Here is a 22,207-nt window from a genome sequence, read left to right as displayed (position 1 = left end):
ATATGCGGACACCAGAGGGCAGTGTGTTTGACCTGCTGACAACAGGCAGATAAGTGTTGCAACTGTGGGGCTGTACCAGCTGGGGGCGGTAATGCGCCAATAGGCTGTTTGCTCACCGCCAAAAACAAAAGACTTGAAGAAGACCGATGCAGTGGAGTTCATGGCTGCCGCCGGTAAAATTAAACTAAAGTTATGTGATGAACACAGGAAAGTTCAACCGTCATGGGAGGAAGAATTTGCTTTTCTGGAGGTAAATAACAAGCCAGGTGCCTTCTTTGCCAAAAACCGTCCATTCCTAAACGAGCGAATCTTCAGCGTCGCCACGACAGCTGTCAGGAATTTATTACAGTAGGACTGCACCACTCAACCTGTGACAACACTGACACTGTTCTGTCACTGAGACACTTCTGAAAGTTTTGTTTTCCTTATTATTAATCCTACGTGAATTTGACTTTGCTAAGAAATGTGATACATCGTCCTGATTTCAGGAGAGGGTAATTGTTTTAGCTGTGACCTTCTGTAGGGCTGCTGTTGTGCACAGTTTCTGTGAGTGATGCACACCTGTGTTTTTCTTCTGTCACTGTTCTCCAAAAAGTAAGTCACCTGCAGAGCTATGTTTGTATGCTTTACAGTGATTGGTTTTTTTTGTTTTGTTTTGTTTTTTGCCACCGGCGATCTTTTTTGTGATGCACAAGATTTAATTTTTACTTCATTTATTTTTTGCAGGAGTAGGCCAATTATTTTTATAAAGAATCCCTTAATTTATTTAGCTTTTTGTGGAAAAAGACCTGCTTTTTTGTTGTAATTTAGTGAATTTCTCAAACGCATTGCTTGAAAAATATTTAAAATACTTATGTTTTGTTACAAAAAGTGCTCATATGTGTAGTAAGTATATTCATATTTTGTGAAAAAAGCCTCATTTTATAATTTGATATCTGACTTTTTTTAAATGTCATGCCATTTCACCTTTTTGCTTTTTATTGGAAATGCAGAAAACAGCCACAAATAGATCTATAAGGTTAAGTGTAATGTATTTTCAACGAAGTCTTATTTTAGTTTTACAAAAGACTAATGTAGTTGTCTTTCTATTGTAATGCATTTAAAATTTCATTATTGAATATTAATTACATTATTTAAATGTCTTTTACATAATTCAGTCATATAAATTATCAAACCGAGGTTGCGGCCCACGCAAACAGAAATGTTTTTCTATGTGGCCCTCGAGCAGCGGTAAGTTGAGTAGCCCTGTTCTAGAGGCTTCCGCCTCCAGTCAAAGCAAGCCTTCTCTTGAGGTACGTTATACCAGGTATGTGGATAGGAAATCTCTGTTAAAGCGACATATAGCTTTTTACTGTCTGGTAGGACTTCCATGTATCGTCTAGTGTTCTTAGCAGTGAAATATCTCTACATTCTGGTCTTTAACGTTCGGTTAAATCTTTCAACCACGCAGGCTTTTAGATCACTGGCTGTGGCAAAATGTATGATGTTGTGTTTCCTCATCAGAATCAAAACTTTGTTGAAAAATTCTCTTCCCGCATCAGTCTGTAGTTTTTCAGGCATCTGGCTCTCGCGAAAGACGGATTCAAAGGCAGACACCACCTCAGCCGCGGTCTTCTTTCTCAAAGCTCACACGTACGCAAATTCCGTAAACACATCTATGACGGTGAGTAAATAACTATACCCATCATTTTTGTCGGCTAACACCCGCCTATCGCAAAGGTCTGCCTGAAATTGTTTGAGAGGTCTTGTAACAAAAACTCTGTTCCTTGGAAAATGTACCCTGGCTGGTTTATGCAGAGTATAGGTGTCTTGAGATGATAAAAAAAAAAATCTTTCACATCTTCCACCCTGAATTTCTTTCCTGTCTCATCTTGAAGAAGCCGCTTATGAAGCCACTCTACCCCGTCGAAACTACCGGGATGACTCGGCTTGTAATATAACCTCTTCATGACACGCTTCTCCACCATCTCTAGGTACAGTATAAACTCACCCCCCTCTATCCGTCTGTCTTGCTCCTACTCATCTCCTCAACCTAACCCATCATAAAAACTTTGAAAGACCTTAGAAAGAAGGAAGTTTTGGGGGGGGGGGGGGCGGATGGACAAATGTGCAGTGGACAAACGGTGGACAAATGGTGCACAAATGGCGAGGGGAGGGGTTTATTGGGGGCCATAAATCTTTCAGTTTTACATATATACCGTATTCCCTTTTTTCTTGTACCCTTTGAATTTCTATCCTATCTATCTTAAAGCTAGGGTTGACGATCTTGGAAAACTAGCATGTAGCATGAATGTAGCATCTCCCCAAGGCTCCGCCCAGCTCCCACCCCATTGGAGGAGCTCCGTTGGGAGCGGAGACGTCTCCGCGTCCAGTGTGTCCCTGGCGTAACCTGTCCTCAGCGCTTCGTTTCTCTTTATTTGCACTACGCCGAGTTATGGCGCACTCACCGGTAAGTAAACCCCCAAACATTCTTCTCCGCCATTCTGCAACGACGCTCCGTCCTTCTACGTGCACTGAACCAGGGTCAGTGCACGCCATTGACATGTACGCGCAGGGGCAGGTCGAACGGCGAAGGGATTTGATTGGTTTAAAAAAAGGTGTCCCGTCAAGACGGTAGGTTGCTGTTTTTCCCGTTTTACTCCTGCTGTAGATAGCGGATATTTTCCAAACTACTTTAAGAACACGCCATGAATTGCGTCCTATCAGGTCATAAAGATCATTTTAACTAGTATTTAAAAAAATGTATCTCATTCAAATCGCCAACCCGAGCTTTAATTGATATATCTATATTATTTCCTCTATCAATAAACAATATAAAATTAGTTTTTTCAACATTTAAAACTAATTTGTTGCCATCAAACCACTGTTTTATCTTCTTGAGTTCTATATTAACTACTTTTATTACCTCCTTTAAGTTTTTTCCTGAATAAAATAGTGTTCTGTCGTCAGCAAACAAAATACTCTGTCGTACTTCCGATGCTTTAGGTAAATCATTCATATACTGTATATAGTAGGCCTGGGTGATTATATGATCGTGATTGGTGATCACGATTAATTTCCAGTTGATCACGGTGATCAGCTGTGAGCACATTTACTCGATCAGACATGGTAGAAATGTGCGTGACCACAGCCAATCACAGTCAACTTTTTCCTGCTCAACTTCCGCCTGTAAGTTGTCTGAGAAGTAAACAGAGATGAGCTGAGTGGAGCTGAGGACAGCAAAGCAGATGAAGTCAGCCATGCCTCGGCGTTATCCTCTGAAGATGAGGCTGCTGCTGACAGGACAGGCTGCTGCTGACAGGACAGGCTGCTCCACCCGCACCGCTGCTAGCTCACCGCTGCTAGCTCACTGCTGCTAGCACACCGCTGCTAGCACACCAATCCGCAAGGAATCTGGTCTTTTGAGTCCAGGAACTACTTGTGATACAGTTTAACTAACAATCGTTCAGTTCTTCTCTTTTATTGAAAAAACGATGCATCACATAATTGAACATATCACCACGTCTTGCCGCTAACGCTCTTCTCCTAACAACATGCAGAGAGCCTGCAGCGCTGCGGCGCCCTTCTTCCTCTGTGGTGTCTGTGTAAAATAAGGTTGAACATGCAAACAGCACACCTAGTGGCAGGAAGTGCAAATGCAGTCATGGCGTCGTCTGTGGCTGTGGTCTGAATGAGGATCTCCCTGGGGTTATTCCAAATGTTTCAGAAACCAGAATATTTATCTTAACACAAATATTGACTGCACGTAAACGTAGCCAGTGTCGTCTTTTCAGGCCACTGCACCATACGAGCAACATTCTAAGAGGAGAAAAACGATTACTTTTGTCTATTTTTTTTTTTGTATTATTGTAGTTTTGTACTGTTACATTTTAAATCCAATCTGTCCAATCTAGATTATTTATATTTTGTACATTTGATGCAAGCATTAATGCTGGCAGCAGCATATTTAGCATCATAACTTGAAAATAATGCTTCCATTCTAAAGCACCTTCATTATCCCCAGGCGGTTTCTTTAGTTTTTAATCTTTTATAGCAACAAAAATCCTCAGGGCTGTAAACTGTCACACTTTAACTAACGATCATTCAGTTCTTCTCTTTAACTGAAAAAACCGGTGCATCGCAAGATTTTATTATCTTGGTGCTAGATTTTTCTTTCTATTTACTGCACTGTTCAGTGAGATTGTTCTTATATTTTTCTGTTTATATTATTTAATTTGCATTGCTGTTTACTTGGTTTGTTAATAAAATGTTAAACTATTCTATAGTTTTCAGTGCAGATGGTTTCAAACAATATAACATATCGTGATTATAATCAAGATTGAATGATATGAAAAAAAAACCGTGATCATTTTTTTTTTGCCATATCGCCCAGCCCTAATATATAGTATAAACAATAACGGACCAAGAATCGAACCTTGAGGTACCCCGCAATTTATATCACACAAAGTCTGATTTTATTTCATTCATTTGAACACGCTGTTTTCTATTTTCTAAATAACTAGTTATCCATTTATGAGCAATCCCTCTGATCCCATATTTTTCAAGTTTCCAGAGCAACCGTGAGTGGTTTATCACGTCAAAAGCTTTTTGTAAGTCAATGAATATACTTACAAAACAATTTTTATTGTCAATTTCTCTTGCTATTTTCTCTGTTAATTCCATTATTGCCATTGCTGTTGAGTGATTTGCCCTGAAACCGTACTGATTGTTAATTAAGAGATTTTCCTTGTGTATGAATTTGTTGATTCTTGATGCAAAAATCTTTTCTAAAATTTTAGAAAATTGTGGAAGCAGTGACACTGGCCTGTAATTTGAGAATCTGTGTTTATCCCCATTTTTAAAAAGAGGAACAACTTTGGCTATTTTAATTTTTTCAGGAAAAGTTCCGGTTTTCAAAGACAGATTACAAATGTGTGTTAGTGGTTCAATGACTGACTCAAGAACATTCTTTATAATCGACATGTCTAATCCCTCACAGTCAGATCATCTTTTATTCCCAAAGTTCTTCACTATTTTCCTTATCTCATCTTTTTCTACGTTCACAATAAAAATACTATTTACGTTATCAATCTCCATGTTTTCCCTTGTATTTGTTGTTTGTGGAATTTTTTTGGCAATCATAGTCCCCACACTTACAAAATATTTACAAAACTCGTTAACAATTTTCTTTAGTTCTGTTATTTCAAGATCTTCCTTTGTAAAATATTCAGGGTACATATTCTTAACTGTATTACCCTTTGTGACAGTTTATTATTCCCCATGTTGCCTTTGCATTGTTCTTGTTTTCATTTAATTTTTCACTATAGTAATCTTTTTTCCGGTTTTTGATGATCCACAGGAATTTATTTTTATATTTCTTGTAATGGTTTTCTGCCTCTTTTGTTTACGTTTTTAGAAAATGTCTGTATAAATTATTTTTCTTTTTGCAAGCATTTTTATCCCTTTTGTTATCCGTGGTTGATCTCTTATTTTGTCCTTATAACATATTATTTTGCAGTTTTTATTATACAACCTTGTCACAATTTCTATAAAAGAATTGTAAGCCAAGTTGACATCCTCTACTATACTGTTTCCCATTTCTGTTTATTGAGATCATCATTGAGTTCCCCCAGTGCCTTTAATGATCTAGCTCTAATCTTTTTGACTGTGTTATTGTGTACCACTTTATGATTGTATTTAAATACTGTAAAGATCAGCAAATGATCACTATTATCAGTGTTTAAGATTCCTCTTGCTATAATATCCTCGACATTTGTTAAGATGCTGTCCATTGCAGTGGCACTGTGTGTTGTTGTTCTCGTTGGTCTTGTTATTAATGGAAAGAGACCCAAACTGTTCATTGAATTTAGGAAATCTGTTGTTCCTGAGTCTTTCACATTTTCAAAATTTATATTAAAATCTTCACAAAACACTTGTTTCTTATATTGCGTCCTTTCCAAATTTTCCGTCATTTTATCAATGAACAATTGCATACCTCCTCTTTTGTCTTTCCAGTGTAGTGAGAAGAGGGAATAACCCTCCATTTGAAACTCAGTCACCATATCATCTTTATGCCATGTTTCCGTTATTACAACAAAACTGAATTTCGTTTTAAACCCATTTAAGTAGTCTTGAATTCGCGAAAATTTATTGTACATGCTTCAAGCATTTAGATGCATAATGGATAGCATATTATCTTCACTTTTTCCTGTGTTAAGAGCCTCTTCGTTGTAGTATTCACATTTATTTGTAATGTTAAATACATTTTCATCTACTCTTGTGTCTGTCATATATTTTGTTTTCCTGATCCATGTGTTGTATATATGTGTATGTTTTTAGTTTGATGGTTTTTCAACTCACATCTTGCTGTGTTTCGAGGTCATTACAATGCAACTTTTCTTGATCAACAGTTATGATTGTTTGTACTTTGCGAGATCCTTTATGCTTTTTACTTACACAGCATTTGTTCCTTCTTTTTGCTTTATCCATATTTTGCAGTTCTAAATCCATGTTGCTACTATGTGATTTTGTTTTCTAAGCAGTCTTGCTTCTTTTGCAATCTCAGCATTTCTTTTGGTCAAGTACATATATATTTTCTTTTTTATGCTTTCTATTTATTATTTATGTGTGTGCACTTTACGGTGAAGCTTGAAATTTCATTGTACTTGTATAATGACAAAAAAGGCTTTGTATTCTATTCTATTCTATTCTATTCTATTTCTGTCCGTCTCACCCACCGTCTGCAGGGCTGCAGTGCATGCTGGGACATCAGTCCTCTGCCTGGGCTGCTTCATTTGGCGGCTCTTCACTGAGGTGAGCATTGGGGCCGAGTCACCGACGCTCCAGAGGTCAAGCCCCGCCCCCAGCTTCCTGTCCCTGCTGTGTTTGCGTGACCTTGACGGTGGAGGACGTTCAAACAGATCAATGAATGTTTGATACGGCGGCTTCACGGTGTCCTCAGGAGAACCTCCCGCTGCGGGACCGCAGAACGTTCCTCCTGCCGGGAAACACGTGGGTGCCGCGGCCCCCAAGCTGATGCAGTCCACGGCCCTGGCGGCAGCTATAAAAGGCCGGCGGCAGCTGGAGACGCCGTACTGCCCTCCCAGCGCCGACGCCATGCACCGTCTGCTCGTCTGTCACTTCCTGTTGGCGGTGTTCTGCCTGATCGGCGCCACGCCGACAAAGGAAGAATGTGAAGAGCTGCTCAAGCCGCTGTCTCTGGAGGACCGCTCTGTGGTAAATCACTCCTCTGCTTTCTCACAGCGCCGCCGCCGCCGCCGCCCGGCTGGCCCTCAGCGTATCAGCCAATCACAGGGTTCTGGGTCCAGTTCCAGGCGGGCCCGGCTGGTCAGGTTTGGGACCGCTGGTTCAGGTCAGCTGGTTACCAGGGGTTAAAGAATGGGTGGAGACTAGCTGGTGGTTCCCATGCGAGCAGAGAGAGAACATGCAAACCCAGGACTCCACCTTTAAAGTATCAGTTAATCTTTTTTTATTATATGAGGGGGTACCCAAATGAAACCGGAATTTGGTTTTAACTGTTTATTTCTGACATTTCAAAATAAAACACCACTGTCGCCTTCAAAATAATCTCCATCCGCATTAATGCAACTTTCCAGCCGTGTCTCCCACTTGACGAATGCGTCGGCAAACTTGTGTGTAATGATCCCTTTAAGGACTTGCTGCGATTTGTCTGTCCCCTCCTCCACGTCTGCAACCTGCTGTCCCTTCAGCTCCTTCTTCAACCTGGGGAACAAGGAGTCACACGGGGCCAGATCCGGCGAATCAGGCGGATGGGAGAGGAGATTCATCTCATTCTTCTCCAGAAACTGCGTGAGGCGCAGCGCCGTGTCCGCTGGCGCTCTGTGGTGGTGGATCAACCGGCTCCACTCCGCCACGACGCTCTGCTTCCTCCTCACATCCTCACGGAGCGTCTGAGGACTTCCTGTAGTAGTCCTGGTTTACAGTCTGACCTGGAGGGACAGACTCGCTGTGGACGAGACCCTGGACAGCCAAGAAGCAGCTCAGCATTGTTTTCACGGCTGAGCGGACCTGACGTGCGTTCTTTGGCCGAGGGGATCCGTGGTGTTTCCACTGGCTGACTGCTGTTTGGTCTCTGGATCAGACCCGCAGTACCACGTCTCGTCCCCAGTGATGACCTTGGACCACAGCCCGGCGTCATCCTCCAGCTGTCGTTTGATCTGCTGGCACACGTCCACGCCAGTCTCTTGCTCCGGTGTGACCAGGCGCGCCACCATTGTGGCAGAGACCCGGCACAGCCCCGAATCCTGGCTTATGATCCTCTGGCAGGGACCCCAGGAGACCCCCGTCAGATCAGCCACCTCTCCAACGCCCCGGCGTCGATCTGCCATCACAGCCGTTTCAATTTCCCCGACAATTTCGGCTGTGCGGGAGGTGGAGGGTCGTCCTGATGTGGGCTGATCCTCAATGGACATCTGGTCCTTCTCAAACCGCCCGAACCACTCATGGACCTGAGTCTTCCCCAGAGCATCATCCTTTTAGGCTTGCTGCAACAAGCTGAGTGTTTCTGCTGCTGTTTTTCTCAGCAAAAAGCAAAATGTGATGTTTGCGCGCTGCTCAAGATTTCCAGTCACTGTCGCCATTTTGGAAAAATCGCAGAGGGGCGCGGCACTCTGTTACTATAAATAGCGCCTGAAGGACGTCAGTGTCACTGTGGGAGCTCAGCTTTTTCACAGATGTGCACGAGGCTTACCTGTAGCACATCTGACGGCCAGAAGTCCAAACTCATTATTATTAGTATTTTATGACCTAATTCCGGTTTCATTTGGGCCCCCCTCTCGTATTTTTAACTTTATATTTCTAACGGGATTTAAAGGCAACTTATTGTTACCATAGCAACCTGAAGTCTGCTATTGGCTGAAGGAGACAGTGAAGCCCCGCCTCCCTCTGTTGGTGTTTAGAGCAGAGCAGGTTTACCAGAACCAGGTTTCCCCGGGTCCAGAAGTCCTGCTTCTGACGGGACTCTGAGCCGAGGCGGATTGTAAAAGAGTCCTAAACCCTGAGAGATCCGCTGCTCTCTGAGTGGATCACATTCCAAGATCCAGATCCAGGTCAGTAATTCGCTACGGGTCTCACAGAAACAGCAGAGCGGATTAAACAGAATTATAGGTTCTTTCCTCGTACGGAGAGATATGATAGACATGACAAGAAACAGGAAGCAGGAAGCAGAAGAACTGGACGGTGCAATCAAACAAACGCTGCAGAGGAGAGCTGGAGCCAGTTGTTGAAAGAGCTTGGTGGTAGACTACCAGCGGACCGCCGCCCGGTGTCCTGGATGAACTGGTTGCCATGGTAACGAGTGATGGTTCCTGTAAACACGCTGGAAGCAGCAGATGTTAGAATCAGACTCACTAAAGACTCTGAACTGATGAATTTACTGGAGCTGTAGAGAACCGGCGTCACTAGAACCTCTACAAGGTTCAGGTTCAACACCTGCTGGTCACCAGTTAACACGGACACCAGTTCATCTGGAACACCGGTAGGCGGAGCGGAGGCGTGGCGCCAAGCGAGGGGAGGGGCTCTCTGAGCAGAGAGGAAGACCAGAACCTCAGCGGTCCTGACAGAACCCAGGAGCCACCCAGAGCTCCACCCTGGTGAACCAGGACTGAACGTGGATCACAAACGCATTTAATCCGATAGTTTTCAGTCAGATTGATAAAAACAGCAAGAGAACTGGGCCAGTGAACAACGTCTGGAGGCTTCAGACTGTAGTGTGACTGTATGTAGTGTGACTGTACGTAGTGTGACTGACAGCAGCTGCTTCACAGGTGTTGGGAACAGGAACCATGCTGTTGGGCTTCGCCGACCACGACGCCTTCACCACCATGCTGGAGGTGCTGGAGAAATCCCACATCAGCATAAAGCAGAAAGGCGGTGAGGTGGTGATGGAGGAGGAGCTCAAGATGTGAGAGCACACACACACGCACACACGCACGCACGCACGCACGCACGCACACACACACACACACGTTTCACTTTTCCTGTTCCTTCAGAAATGGAACCTGCTTCAACTTGACCATGCCCATAAAGGTTGAAGGAGACAGAGTTGTGGTGTCAGGTGAGTCTCAACTCAAAGTTCTGAAGTTCTGACGCCAGGGCCGGTTCTGGGCCCAGACGAACCAGGCAGCCGCCTGGGGCACAGCACACAGGGGCGCCGAATTGCCTTCCAAAAGTTCTTCTTACTCCCTCGAGAACTGCTACCTTATCGTGGTGGGGGAGTCTGAGCTCTGTTGTTGGGGGGGCTTGATGCCCCCTAATAGGGTCTCCCATGGCAAACAGGTCCTGGGTGACGGGCCAGACTGAGAGCAGTTCAAAAGCCCCTATGTGAAGAAAGAGAACAAAGGTCGTTACGTCGCCCGGTATGGTGCAGCCGGGGCCCCACCTGGAGCTGGGCCTGGAGTTGGGCCTTTGCCCACGGTGCCCGGCCGGGCTCAGCCTGAAAGGGCGACGTGGCCAACCCTCTGGTGGGCTCACCACCTGCCGAGGGAACCGTAGGGCCCGGGTGCAGGGTGGATTAGGTGGCAGCCGACGGCAGGGTGCCCGGAGACCCGATCCGCGGACACAGAGACTGGCTCTAGGGACATGGAATGTCACCTCGTTGGGGGGGAAGGGGCCTGAGCTGGTGAGGGAGTCTGAGAGGGACCGGCTAGATATAGTTGGGCTCACGTCCACACATAGCCTGGGCTCTGGAACCCAAACTCTGGAGAAGGGCTGGACTCTCCACTTCTCTGGTGTTGCCTGCAGTGAGAGGCGGTGGTCTGGTCTGGTCTGGTCTGGTTCTCTTAGAGCCCCACAGCTCAGCGCCATGTGTTGAGTTCTCCCCAGTGAACCAGAGGGTCTGGTCCCTGGTCCTTCGGGTCGGGGACAGGTATCTCACTGTTGTTTGGGCTTACAGGCCGAACAGCAGTGCAGGGTACCCGGCCTTCTTGGAGTTCCTGGGAGGGGTGCTGGACAGTGCTCCGACTGGGGACTCCGTTATTCTACTGGGGGACTTTAACGCCCACGTGGGCAGAGACAGTGAGACCTGGAAGTGGGGGGATTGGATCGCACGGCCTCTCTGATCTGAACCCGAGTGGTGTTTTGTTATTGGACTTCTGTGCTAGTCACAGTTTGTCTATAACGAACACCATGTTCCAGCACAGGGGGGTCCACAAGACCACCTGGCAACAGGACACCCGGGACAGAGGTTGATGATGGACTTTGTTGTCGTGTCATCTGACCTCTGACCTCGTGTTTTGGACACTCGGGTGAAGAGAGGAGCAGAGCTGTCGACCTCCATCTGGTGGAGGAGGAACCTGGACAGACCTGGCAGAACCAGACCGGTTGTGAGGGTCTGCCGGGACCATCTGGAGGAACCCTCTGTCAGCAGGATTTTCAACTCCCACCTCCAGGAGAGCTTCTCTCAGGTCCCGAGGGAGGCTGGGGACATTGAGTCCGAGTGGACCATGTTCTCCACCTCCATTGTCGAAGCAGCTGCCCGGAGCTGTAGTCGTAAGGTCTCCGGTGTCTGTCGTGGCGGCAACCCCCGAACCCGGTGGTGGACACCGGAAGTAAGGGCTGCCGTCCAGCTGAAGAAGGAGTCCTATCGAGCCCTGGTGGCTCATAGGACTCCCGAAGCAGCTGACGGGTACCGGCAGGCCAAGAGAACTGCAGCCCGAGTGGTTGTGGAGGCAAAAACTGGGGTCTGGGAGGAGTTCAGGAGGCCATGGAGGAGGACTACCGGTCGGCTTCGAAGAAATTCTGACAAACCGTGCGGCGCCTCAGGAGGGGAAAGCAGGTCTCCACTAACACTGTTTACAGTGGAGGTGGGGAGCTGCTGACCTCAACTGGGGACATTGTTGGACGGTGGAAGGAAGACTTCGAGGACCTCCTCAATCCTGTCGCCACGTCTTCCGTGGAGGAAGCAGAGGCTGAGGTCTCAGAGGTGGATTGAGGTCTCAGAGGTGGACTGAGGTCCCGTAGGTCGTCTCGTCCATCACCCAAGCTGAAGTCACTGAGGTAGTTGGTCAGCTCTTCGGTCTCAAGGCACCGGGGGTGGACGAGATTCGCCCCGAGAACCTTAAGTCTCTGGACGTTCAGGGACTGTCTTGGTTGACACATCTCTGCAACATCGCGTGGTGTTCGGGGACGGTGCCTCTGGATTGGCAGACCGGGGTGGTGGTCCCCCTGTTTAAAAAGGGGGACCGGAGGGTGTGCTCCAACTATAGGGGAATCACACTCCTCAGCCTCCCTGGGAAAGTCTATTCCAGAGTACTGGAGAGGAGGATTCGACCTTATAGTCGAACCTCAGATTCAGGAGGAACAATGCAGTTTTCGTCCTGGTCCTGGAACAGTGGACCAGCTCTAGACCCTCCATAGGGTGCTCGAGGGCTCGTGGGAGTTCGCCCGACCAGTGGACTTGGAGAAGGTGTTCAACCGCATCCCTCAGGGTGTCTTATGGGGGGGCTCTGGGAGAACGGAGTCCGGGGCCCCTTGTTGATGATGTCTCTGGCCTCTGTATAACTGAAGGAGGAGTCTGGTCCGCATTGCCGGCAGTAAGTCGGACCTGTTCCCGGTGCATGTTGGACTCCAGCAGGGCTGAACTTTGTCACTGGTTCTGTTCAGAATCTTTATGGACAGAATTTCTTGGTGCAGCCAGGGGCTGGAGGGGGTCCGGTTCAGGGACCAGGGGCTAGAGGGGGTCCAGTTTGGGGAGCACAGGATTTCTTGTTTGCAGATGATGATGTCCTGTTGGCTTCATCAAACCTGGACCATCATGCACTGGGGCGGTTCGCAGCCGAGTGTGAAGTGACAGGGATTCAGGGTTCAGGGTTCAGGGTTCATGGCAGGGGGCAGGTCTGGGGTTTGTGTCTTGGGCTAGGGTATAGATCTGGGTCTTGGGGACAAGACTGAGCCTTGGGTCTAGGGCAGGGGTGTCAGACCCGTGCCAGAAAGGACTGAGTGGTCTTCATCAGGTCTTCAGGGTAGCTTGATGAAATGAGTGGAGTCTGGTGCTCCTGCTTGGTTGGAACAAAAACCTGCAGCCACTCAGTCCTTTCTGGCACGGGTCTGACGCCCCTGGTCTAGGGGATAGGGTGTTGGATCGAGGGTCTGGGGTTGAGGGTGTTGGGTCTAGGGGATAGGGTCTAGGTTGTTGGGTTTAGGATTGAGGGGATATGGTGTTAGGTCTGGGATTCTCGAGGACAGGGTCCGGGGTCCAGGGTCCTGGCTGTATGTTGTGTTCTGCTGTGAACCAACTGAGTTCTCGGGTTGATGCTCACTGACTGTTTCTATGTATTTCTTTGATCTTTTGGTTCTTTGATTTCTTCTTGTAGTTTGGTTTTCTTGATCGGTGCCTGAGCCGAGTTCTCGGTAACTGCTACAGACTTTTTGCTGATTTCATTTGGGTTCTAGTGGTGAGCTTCACCGCGGTGTACCACATGCTGCCGAGCAGCGAGAACAGCTGGGCGATCTACGTGAACAGCAGCGGAACTGACTTCGGCCAGACGGCGAGGCTGATGAACCTGAACATCCAGCTGGAGGGCGACTTCAGTGCCCAGGCCCTCTACTTCTACGGTACGGCGCCGTCCGTCAGAACGCCACAGAGGAACCACGGTTCCTCTGAAGACTGCTGCTCACTGTCGCCGTCTGCTTCCAGCCAAAAACATAACCGCTGTGACGGACGCAGATCAAGAACGGTTCCTGCATCAGGCCAGCTGCCTCGGCTTCACGGGGAACTCCACCGTCACGTACGACGAAGAGAAAGGTACGTCACCTGGAGGCGGGGCCGGAAGACCCCCTCACTGCTCCGTCAAAGACATTAGCAAATTTGTGGATGAACCTATGGTCAAAGAACAGCGAATGTACAGGATTTTTTCGCAGACCTGGATGGTTTTATAAACTCGATAAAGAAAATAAAGAAACAGGCTGGTCCTGAACAGCTGAGTCAAAAGACGAGGTACAGGTTCTCTACATTGTTAAGTAAGGTTAAAAAGCACGGAGGGGTGAAGGAGTTGTGATCTGCAGTGGTGGGCGGGGCTCGGCAGTGTCTCTTCTTTACTTCTTTGCTTCTTTCACTGTTCTCTGCCTCTTTTCTCCATTCTCTATGGACAGCCTGACATTAGGACCGTTAAGCATTAATGGCAGCAGGGATTGCACCAAACAGGCAGCCTTGGCTGAACTTATGAGGCTGAAGAGCAGAGATGTGTGACTCCTACAGGAGACACGCGGTACTGCAGTGGAGTGGGGCCTGTCCTGGGTCAGGTTCCCACAGCTCAGTGCGAGCACTGGGACGGCTGTCCTCGTCTCCGACCGAGTCCTCTTCAGCAACGTGACCCATGTGGAGGTGGAGGAGGGCGGGCTACACGTCGTACACAGAACAATTAGAGATCTGCAGTTTGTTTTTATTCACATTTACGCACCAAATATACCAACAAACCGTGTGCAGCTGTTTCACGTTTGGACAGAATATATAGAGATCAAACTCACAGTAATTGTGCTCGGGGCACCAAAGTCCATCCTGTTGCTTCTTCAGACCATCATCGAGCAGCGCTGGACTGCAGCGCCGCCTCGTGCACCATGCTGCCCCTACTGGCGACTCGGTGTTACACTCCCGCAGGACGCTTCCTCTCACCAGGCTCCGGGCTGCTCTGGGAGCAGTGGAGGTCCAAACAGGTGGAGTAGGAGAATGTCCTGGAGTGGGGGGGGGGCTGTCCAGCAGGACACTGCACCACCCGTCATACAGGGAGGGGGCGGCTGGAGGGGTCTGTCCTGGAAGATGGGGTCATCAGTGGGACAGGAAGCTCCACCGCATGGCGAAGCAGGAGAGGTGCGCTGAGAGCGTTCTGAATGAGAGAGCCAGGGGGCGCTAGTGAGCGGCAGACACTCTGACTGGAACAGATGCTCCAGCGCTTCCTTAACCTGGACAGAGGGTCCAGGACCGGTCCGGAGCTCAGGCGCCTCAGCGGGGGACGGGGACGGACCATCGGACCTGGGTGAGGAGGGACGAGCAGCAGGCCTCGACTCAGACCTGCTGACGTTCTGTCAGAGCCAGATGTTTGAGGGTTCAGCACAGCTGGAAGCGTCTCCGTGGTCTTCAGTCCGTGACTTTTGAGAAGTGCTGCTGTGCGTTCTGATTGGCTGATGTTCAGTCCTCTCTTTATCGTTGTAACCTTTGGCCAGGCGCCGGGCTGCCGGGGTTCATGTCAGTAAACTGTTCTGTGACTCAGTGAGACGGCGTCACCTGGTCAGACCGAGGGGGGGGGCGTGGCCAACGCTGGTATGGCGTCAAATTGAACAATATATATGAATGAATAGCTGTGGGAGGGCAGTTAGAGTGGGCGGGGCCCAGTGAGCCTCAGTGCCCAGGTGCCTCTGGAACTACTAATCCGGGACAGGGTAGAACCCAGCCAGAACCCAACTGTTTCCTGTTTGTGTCCCTGCAGGTCGTTGTAAACCAGATGTAATCAAAGCTTTGGACGTCTGAGAACGTCTGAGAACATCTGAGAACATCTGAGAATGTGTGAGAACGTCTGTCTCTGGAGATTAAATAAAGTGTTGAAGAGAACCATGAGTATGCAGCATTCTTTGACTCCACGCAGAACCTTGTAGAAGCATTTTTTTTTGTCTCCCTTGTCCTGTTCGGCAGCTGGGGCGTGCAATATTGTATGATTGTAGCCTTTTCCTATCTGAACAAATTTTAATGTTAGCAGCAGGACGGGGGGGGGGGGGGGGGGGGGGGGGCACAACCTATGTACAAATTCACAATACAAAACAGTGTTGTCGACGCACCACACGCAACCAAGAACAATCCCAAACCCCAATCTAGACAACACCAAAACAGAGCCGACAACCAACACAAACACTGACAGAACCACACATATATATATATATAAATATATATATATATATATATATATATATATATATATATATATATATATATATATATATATATATACATATATACATATATATATATACAATTTTTTTTTTCCTTTCCCCCTGACGAACCATAGTAGTGAACAGACCAGGCCACAAAAGTAAAAGGAGGTGTAGGGGAGGAAGGAAAGGCAAGGACACCACAAACCTTTTTTTTTTTTTTTTTGAGAATATAGCTAGTAGTAACTAGTAGTAACTAGTAGTAAACTCGGGGCGTGCAACAAGAGAAGGCTACTACAGATCACCATTAGTCTAACCACCACAAGAAGACAAGGTAACCCAGTATGTCAAGAGTGATTAAAGATCAACGTGATCATGTGAATATGATGGTGATAGTGATGGTGATAGTGATCATGCATATATGACCTCTGACCCCTGAGAAGGCCAGAAGCAGGCCAGAGAGGCCCTCAGAGCCCAGACAGCCGGCGGTCATCACAGAGCCCGGATCCAAGCCGCCCCCCCAGGCAGACGCCCCCGCTCCGGTTCAGAAACGGGGCAGAGGAAAGCCCCGGCCGGGGACCCCGGCAGTCCCGGGGCCCGGGCCCCGCAGAGCCACGACAGGCAGGAGCCGGTCCACCCCGGGCGCCGGACGCCCGGGGCGGGCAGGGCCGAGAGCCCAAGGCCCAAGAGCCCAGGAGCCAACCCCCCACCCAGGCGGAGGGCCATGACCCCCCCGGGAGAACCAGCCCACACGGGCGGCTACCCACCCCAGGCCAGTACCCCCCCCAGCGCTCCGGCCACGCACCCGGAGATCCAGGGCATCATCCCCCCCCACCCCCGTCCACCCCCCACCCTGTCCTCTCCCACCTCACTCCCCCCCACCCCAACCCAACACTCACTCACACTGACACACACACATACATTCATACATACATCCATACACACACACACACACACACACACACACACACACGCTCAGTCTTGTATTTCTATCCTTGTGGGGACCGTCCATTGGCTCCCATTCATGTCTAGCCCCTGACCCTTACCCTAACCCTAACCCTAACCCACACCACAACAAAGCCTAACCCTAAAGAAATGTTTTTGCACTTTTACTTTTTTCAGTAACAACAACATGGTCAAGAAAACACTGTTTCTCCTACTTAGGACCGGAAAAAGGTCCCACAAGGCACGTCGTTCCACGTTTTGCTATCCTTGTGGGGACATTTGGCCCCGACAAGGATAGAAATACGAGAACACACACACACACACACACACACACACACACACACACACACACACACACACACACACACACACACACACACACACACACACACACACGAGGTAGAAACATGGACTCAAGACTGAGGACTAAAATAACACTGTTTAGATTTCAAAGATGCATTAAAACTTAAAAATCCACTCTTTGAGTCTGGATCTTGGAGATGTGGAGAAAGAGTCAGAATTCCAAGTGCAGAACTGCCCCACACCCTTCTGGGTGGAATCCTCCTCCTGACACAAAAACCCTCTGAGATGATTCTATTCATGGCTTCCCGCAGTTCGAAGGGATTTCTGATCCTCCGGATTCTTTCTGACCCTCGTGATTCGATCATTTCTGCAACCAGAATGTTGACCGTCAGTCTACTGCTGCATCAGACAATGTCTTCATTCTGTCCAACTCTGAAGACATGTCCACCGTTAGGATGGGACGTCACAACAATCTCGACTTTCTGCAAAAAAAAAAACAAAACTGGATCCTTTTTCTTCCGAAGCATTAAATAAATTAACTGTTTTATTTTTGACAGCAAGTTTTGTTGAATTTAATGAACCACAATGAGTAACAACAGTTCATGTGACGACACTGATAATCTGAAACACTGCAGATGCTTCAGGTTTACCTGCCGTGCTTCAGGGCGAAGCAGCTCTCGAGCCTCTTCCATCGTCTGCAGACGGGAGAATAACGGCTGGATCTGCTGAAATGGAAGAAGCTGCTGATGCTGAGGGGACGAGCAGTGAAGCTAATTCGTCCTCCACCACATCCATCTCAAGATCTGAAACAGTCAAAAGAGGAGTTTTATGTATTGATTTAGTAGAGTGTGACGAACAGCACTGCACTTTGCACAGAGACACTTTTTCTCTCTCACTTAGCACTTTAACGCACACAGCTCTTTAAAGAAGGCTAATTTGCACATGAAGAAATTTGCACAACGATTGTCTTTTTAAAATATTTATTTATTTATTGAAAGGCTGTTTGCCTGTGGGTCGGGTGTGGGGATGGCGACGGACCGGCAAGACAAACGGGACAAATCAAATTGGGAATGTCTAACATATGTGCCTGTTTTAATTGGCTGTTCTTTTAGGTGTTGGCATGCAGTGAGTGTGAGAAGGTGTTGGGTGTGTGAGTATCGTGAAGTGTGTGTGTGTGATTTTAACACGCCTTCTGCTCTTGTGTCCAGGAGTGGTGTCTGGCCAAAAGATTCCCCGGGGGACGGACACCACTGAAGAAGGTTCCATGCTGGACCAAGAGTGGAAATGGGTGGGGGTGGTTTCACGGATTTTAGATATGGTTTAGGATTTCATGGGTTTATTTGGGGTCGTTAGTTTGGTTTATTCTTAAGTACGGGTTTTGTTTTCTTTAGGTTATTATGAGTTTGTAGTGGAGGATTTTAACATAGTTTTAATGAACTAATATTAAGTTTTACACCTCAGGGAGTTTTATGTGTGTTTCAGGGCCCAGAGACATTCAGTCATCACACTCAGTGGTGCACTTTTTTTTTTTTTTTGCACTTTTTCTTTGTTTTGCACAAGAAAAATAAAAGAGAAGTGGAACACTCAACTTGGACTCATCTCCTCTTAGTGCTCAGTGTTTTTCACGTCACACTGCTTCTATAGAGACATGACATGTTCATTTCCCCTTTGAAACCACATCCAAACAAAAACCAAGCTGAAGACATCAGCACGATGTAAAAGGAATCAAATTGGTATGATAACTTATTAAAAACTATTTCCTAAAACAATCTGATGTGACAAAGTATTGGCTTAATACTAGGGGAAATACTGATTTATATCAAAGTGAGTCATCCCTTTCCCATCCTGGATAACCTCACCAGGAAGCGGGTGCTGGCGGGATCCAGACTTCATCAGCAAAAAAAAAAGGCAGCACGGCAACGACCATCTGAGCTGGAGCGCAAAGGGGAGGCGGGCCGAACCACACACTGCCTGGACTGATGAACTGAAATGCCACACGCACACCACACACACTCCCTCCCCCACTCTCAGCATCTCCTCCCCTCTCTGCTGCCCCCTAGTGGTGACGACGTGTTGCTGATGATGAAGCTGCGACCGCTGATCTGTTGGTCTGAAGCCGCTTGTCTCACGTGTCTCGCTGTGTTTGGTCGCAGGTCGGCTTGTTTTTGGTCTCTCACTTATAATCACGACTCCCTTTGGAACCGAGATCTGAACTGACGTATCTTTTCTTTGCCACCCACCCCCACCCCCAAACAAACCGGACATAGCCGTGTATGATTATGTCTGCGACAGCAGCTCGTCGTTTCCACGCTCATGCACGAATGCTCATGTTTACCAGGGGAGAAGGTGTGAAAGGACAGCCGGCTTTCCGGGAGTGCTTTTCCAGACTTGGAGAGCTGCGATGGATTGTTCGTGAAGGTAAGTAAAGATTTTTTTTCATGATTCACTTGAGGTGTTTCCCTTTTTTATGAAAAGTCCTTTCCTAAAATGAATTACTAAAAACAAAAATAAAACTTGTGCATGCCTGAAAACGTTATTTAAGAAGTAAAAAACACAACTTTACTTGTATTTGTACTGCTTTTGTCCAACAACAAGCTGCTTTTGGCAATATGAAATCATAGTACCAACAAAAGTGTCAATAATATCGTCTTTAATTGGCAAATGAAATGGCATAGGCCTACTGCATTTTTCTGTATGTTCAGTGTTACGGCCCTGGGGCCGTCTTGTGTCTGAGTGCTCTCCTGCTCTGCACCTCACCTCCCTGGTTCTAGGGTGACCAGATCCCAATTGACCACCTGTGGGACAGAGACTATGGGTGCTTTCACACCTACAGCATTTGGTCCGCTTGAAGCGGACTAGCGTCCCCAACTCCGGCAGGTTCGGTTCGTACGCGCTGGTGTGAAAGCAGACCAGTTAGTTTTGGTCCGGGACAAAGAACCGCACCGAGACCTCCTGGAGGAGGCGGTCTCGGTGCGGTCTCGGCGCGGTCCGCTGCTGGTGTGAACGTTGACCAGCCTCGGTCCTGTCCGCTCTGTTGTGGAGAAGGCTTTTTGGTCGGCGGAGGCTTCCGTAGCAAGCCGCGCAGCACATTACGTCACACATGCTGGCCAATCAGGGTTCACTTCCGCCACCCAAAACACATTATTATGTGAACAGCGCCACCAAGGGGCAGGAGGGTCATAGTGGAGAGTTCATCTGCAAAAACAAGTGGTGTGAATGCGAACCGAACTAGTTGACAGCTGCAACATTTATGAATAATTTATGTCCGAACCGAACCACTCTAGCGGACTAGTAGGTGTGAAAGCACCCTAAATCTGAGTGGGACAGTGTGGGACACCAAGATGTTGTGGTTGTCTTCAATAATTAATCAAAAAAAATTACCAGTATTCTGCTCAAGTATAGGTTATTTCATTTTAATGCAACTTTCCCAGGTTCATGTAAGATCACAACAAAACCTTCGCGCAACTCCAAACACCACAACATTAAAGAGTTTGTTCTGAACAATACTGAACCACATGTTCAAGTCCAAGATGAGGCTCCTGAAGAAGCTCCATTCACCTCTAGGCTCAACACATCAAATCCAACAATCTGAATAAAGAAATGCTGCAGGGAGCTCACCTCACTCCTGCAGTTCAGAACTGCAGACTATTTAGAGCTCTACCAAATGCATTTTAAATGATGTATTAACCTGTTATTTACTGTGCATCGCCACATTTTATGTGAGATGCAGATGGTGCATCTCAAGGGGCTACTCCTCTATAAATAAAATATAAAATAAATTAATATTGTGGTACTGAAGGCACAAAAAGATATAAAACACAAACACCACACTATTAAAGTGTTTGTTCTGACAGAACAATACTGAAGCTTATATTCAGATAAGACGTCCTGCAGCTCACTGCCAGTGTTCTGCCCTGTATGAGCAGAGTGCTGTACATCGTGTTAGACGCTCGTTAGTTCAGCTGCTGTCACTTTATCTGTGTTCAGTAGTTTGGGTTTCAGCAGGAACGTATTGATGGAACGGGAACTGCTCTTTTGAGCCACACGTTTTTTGTGAGTCTGGGACTGTTGGTGTCTCACTTCATATTCACCTCCATGTGAAGCGGAAAAACTGCTCTGACGAACATCACAGAAAACTTTGGTGCAGTCACCCTGCACTGTTCTTACCCATGAGGATGAAATGGCATCCCACTCTTTGCTGCATTTTCTTTTTTTTTCTTTTTTTTTTACAGGTCGTGTCTTTATCTTTTTGTCTGCTGCTGCAGCCGAAGCGACGCTGTTGTTGTTTGTGGCGGGGCGGGGTCGGGCGTCTGGCTTGATTGACAGATCATCCCAGAGCTAGCCCCGCCCCCTGAGGACAGCTCTGTGTAGCCTGGAAGTTACATTTTAATGATCGGGAAGATTCTGGGCAGTGACCAATCAGAAGACTAGATCAGCTCATGGAGTGGAGAAGTAGGAGACTGAACACGTCTGAGTGAAGCGGTACCTTTTTTATATAAATGCAACACCACAGACAACAACAAACATAAGTGAAAAAACAAAAAAAAACAATGAAGCCTTAACCAATGAAGTGATCTTCGTACAAACAAATCAGTGTCGACAGCGGACACCAACGCTGTTTTCTTGATTGTTGATCACCCAGCCGGGGATCAATGAGGTTCCCGTCAGAGACGGAGCAACACAGTTCTTGAGTCCACCTTGAAACGTCCAGAGAAAAATCCAAGGGTTTAGGAGGGGAAATGAAATGATAGAAAGGTGGCCCAGAGATAGGTTGCAGAAAGGACAAGGAGATCAAGCTGCAGGGTAGAAGCCGTCCTACCAACCCAACCTGAGCAGATTGGGTTCCACTTAGACTTGCTTCTCAGGTGCAGCTTTCAGCTCGGGCCTAGCGGCTCGCCATCGACCTGGCCTGCGTCAAAACAGGTCCAATCAATATTGTGCACATTGAATCAAGACTAGTCATAAATACAAAAATATAATTCCATGTTGTACAACACATCGTCTTATTAAAACTGGATTTGAATAAATACAGACTAAGATCTTCAGTGCATAGTATCACAGACAAACAAACAGCTCCAGCGAT

General features: G+C 47.3%; 1 protein-coding gene across 1 annotated transcript in view; it reads left to right on the top strand.

The window, feature by feature from the left end:
* Positions 1-22,207, top strand: part of LOC115409709 (saxitoxin and tetrodotoxin-binding protein 2-like) — an 88,687-nt gene that overhangs the window by 42,770 nt on the left and 23,710 nt on the right. Inside the window, exons 2-6 of the mRNA XM_030120984.1 lie at positions 6,967-7,215; positions 8,223-8,391; positions 9,799-9,891; positions 13,411-13,572; positions 13,655-13,762. Of these exons, the coding sequence (XP_029976844.1) occupies positions 6,967-7,215; positions 8,223-8,391; positions 9,799-9,891; positions 13,411-13,572; positions 13,655-13,762 (781 nt within the window). The remainder of the gene's footprint in view (positions 1-6,966; positions 7,216-8,222; positions 8,392-9,798; positions 9,892-13,410; positions 13,573-13,654; positions 13,763-22,207) is intronic.

This window comes from Salarias fasciatus, chromosome 22, assembly GCF_902148845.1.
Source record: "Salarias fasciatus chromosome 22, fSalaFa1.1, whole genome shotgun sequence".
Classification (NCBI taxonomy): Eukaryota; Metazoa; Chordata; class Actinopteri; order Blenniiformes; family Blenniidae; genus Salarias; species Salarias fasciatus.
The sequence above is the reverse complement of the archived record's forward strand: the minus strand, read 5'-3'. Positions and strand labels throughout refer to the sequence as shown.